Source organism: Vipera berus (assembly GCF_964194415.1).
Source record: "Vipera berus genome assembly, chromosome: 17".
NCBI classification, from domain to species: domain Eukaryota; kingdom Metazoa; phylum Chordata; class Lepidosauria; order Squamata; family Viperidae; genus Vipera; species Vipera berus.
This window is the reverse complement of record NC_138220.1, coordinates 6,288,797-6,291,296: the sequence shown is the minus strand read 5'-3', so window position 1 is coordinate 6,291,296 and position 2,500 is coordinate 6,288,797. Positions and strand designations below refer to the sequence as shown.

Genomic DNA, 2,500 nt, shown 5'->3' with positions numbered 1-2,500 from the left:
TAAGAAGAGCAAGAAAGAAGACAAGGAGAAAGAGCGAGAGGGTGAGGCTGGGCAGCCTGGGGCTGCCCTTTTGCCACCCGCCTGCCCCGCAGCCCTCCGAAAGGTTGGCGGGCGCTGGTGGGGCCGCGGCTGAGCTCCCTCCCCCCCCGACTCTTCCCGCAGGAGACGGCGCTTCGGGCAGCCAGGAAGACCAGCTCTGCACGGCTCTGGTGAACCAGCTGAACAAATTTGCCGACAAGGAGACGCTGATTCAGTTCCTGCGCTGCTTCCTGCTGGAGTCCAACTCCTCCTCCGTGCGTTGGCAGGCCCACTGCCTGACCCTGCACATTTACCGGTGAGTAAAGCCCAGCGTCCACCCATGGCGCTCCCAGCAGCCGCCTTCCTACCCCTGGGCGGAGAGGAGAAAAGCACCCAGAACGGGGGTGCGTTTGTTTAATTTTTTTTCTTAAGACCCGTGACTTTTTTTAAAAAAATGGCTGTGGAAGACGGAGAACGAATGACAAAAGAGGCAAGAGTCCAGTAAAGTAAGGGGTGGCCAAGCTTGGCCACGTTAAAGGCTTGTGGACCTCAACCCCCCAGAATTCCCCGGCCAGCGTGGCTGCTTTAAGACTGGTGGATTTGAACTCCCAGAATTCCCTAGCCAGCGTGGCTGCTTTAAGACTGGTGGATTTGAACTCCCAGAAATCCTTAGCCAGCATGGCTGCTTTATAAAGACTTCTGGACTTCAACCCCCAGAATTCCCCGGCCAGCTTGGCTTTAAGACTTGTGGATTTGAACTCCCAGAATTCCCCAGCCAGCATGGCTGCTTTAAGACTGGTGGATTTGAACTCCCAGAATTCCCTAGCCAGCATGGCTGCTTTAAGACTTGTGGATTTGAACCCCCAGAATTCCCCGGCCAGCGTGGCTGCTTTAAGACTTGTGGATTTGAACTCCCAGAATTCCCCAGCCAGCTTGGCTGCTTTAAAGACTTGGGGACTTCAACTCCCAGAATTGACGTCCCCAAGTCTTCAAAGCGGCCAAGCTTCGACGCTTTTTTTGCAATATAGTCCTAGATTCAAATTGCAGCCCCCGACCGTAGACATTCCCCTTTAGGACAGGGGTGTCAAAACCGCCGCCCTGCAGGCCGGATGCGTCACACGGAAGCCGCGCCCACCCACCCCCCGTTGCCAGCAATGGCAAAACTGTCCCGATAACGTGGCGCGACGTCCACGTGACGTGGCGCGTTTTGACACGTCTGCTTTAGGAACTCCAATAAGTCCCACCAAGAGCTGCTGCTGGATCTGATGTGGTCGATCTGGCCAGAGCTGCCGGCCTACGGGCGCAAGGCAGCCCAGTTTGTGGACCTCCTGGGCTATTTCTCCCTGAAAACCCAGCAGACGGAGAAAAAGGTAAGAGCGTTGAACGGTCTCTTCTGGGTCCCCCCCCCTCCCCGCCTTATTCCGAGCACCCGGGGCTGCTCCTGTGCACGTTCAGAGTGTTTAAAACAACTGGGGTGTCAAACTCAATTTCATTGAGGGCCGCATCAGCATTGCGGTTGCCCTCGGGGGGGGGGCGCGGGGGTGTGTGGCCTACTGGGTGGGCGTGGCCAGCTCTACATCGTTGGCATCAAGGGTGCCTATTTTTATTTTATTTAATTTTTTTATTTTAATTCCATTTATATCCCGCCCTTCTCCGAAGACTCAGGGCGGCTTACAAGCTTAGCAGTAGCCTTCATTCTATGTATATGCCTGCTTATTAGGGCTTTCACACACACCCCAAGCGGCATTATTACAAAGTCAGCTTATTACCCCCAACAATCTGGGTCCTCATTTTACCTACCTCGGAAGGATGGAAGGCTGAGTCAACCTTGAGCCTGGTGGGATGCGAACCTGCACTAATTGCAGGCAGCTGGTGTTACTTAAGGAGGCATTAGCCCACTGCTCCACCAAGGCTCTTGGGGGCCTGGGCAGGAGTGGGACAAGATCTGAGGGTCTCTGGCAGGAGGAGGGTCTCTGGGCCAGGGCCAAGGCAGCGGGGGCCGTTCCCTCACTCTTTCCAGGATGGCTTCGTGGGCCGGATCCGGCCCCTGGGCCTTGTGTTTGACATGTCTGGTTTAAAACAACTGGGGAGGTTTGCCCTAAGAGCCATCCATGGAGGAGGAGGAGGAGGAGGGGGCATTTCTATGCTATTCACAGCCACCCTGTGAGGTAGGCTCGGTCAAAAGAGCAAAGAGTCAGCTGGTGACGTCAGCGCTCAGATGCTGTCTTGCCTGCCCTCTTGGTAGGAGGGTGACTCACCTGCTGGGTGCTCAAAAGTGAGAAACACCCCCCCTTTTTCCCCCCCTTCTCACTGGAATCTCGATTTCTCCAGAGATGCAGGCCCCTTTTTTTTTTTACCTCCCCTCGGTTGGCTTGGTGGTGGCACATCCTGATTTCCCGGGCCGGTTTTCCTCTGATTTCACGTCGCTCTCTGTTTCAGTTCAAGGAGTATTCCCAAAAGGCCGTGGAGATTCTCCGGATGC

General features: G+C 55.4%; 1 protein-coding gene across 4 annotated transcripts in view; it reads left to right on the top strand.

Annotated features, from left to right (window-relative positions):
- Window positions 1-2,500, top strand: part of UBR4 (ubiquitin protein ligase E3 component n-recognin 4) — a 118,073-nt gene that overhangs the window by 76,897 nt on the left and 38,676 nt on the right. For all 4 annotated transcript variants that reach the window (XM_081341484.1, XM_081341483.1, XM_081341482.1 and 1 more), the window contains 4 exons: window positions 1-41; window positions 163-334; window positions 1,244-1,388; window positions 2,458-2,500. The exon at window positions 1-41 is cut by the window's left edge and continues 202 nt beyond it; the exon at window positions 2,458-2,500 is cut by the window's right edge and continues 43 nt beyond it. In XM_081341484.1, coding sequence (XP_081197610.1) covers window positions 1-41; window positions 163-334; window positions 1,244-1,388; window positions 2,458-2,500 — 401 coding nt within the window. The remainder of the gene's footprint in view (window positions 42-162; window positions 335-1,243; window positions 1,389-2,457) is intronic.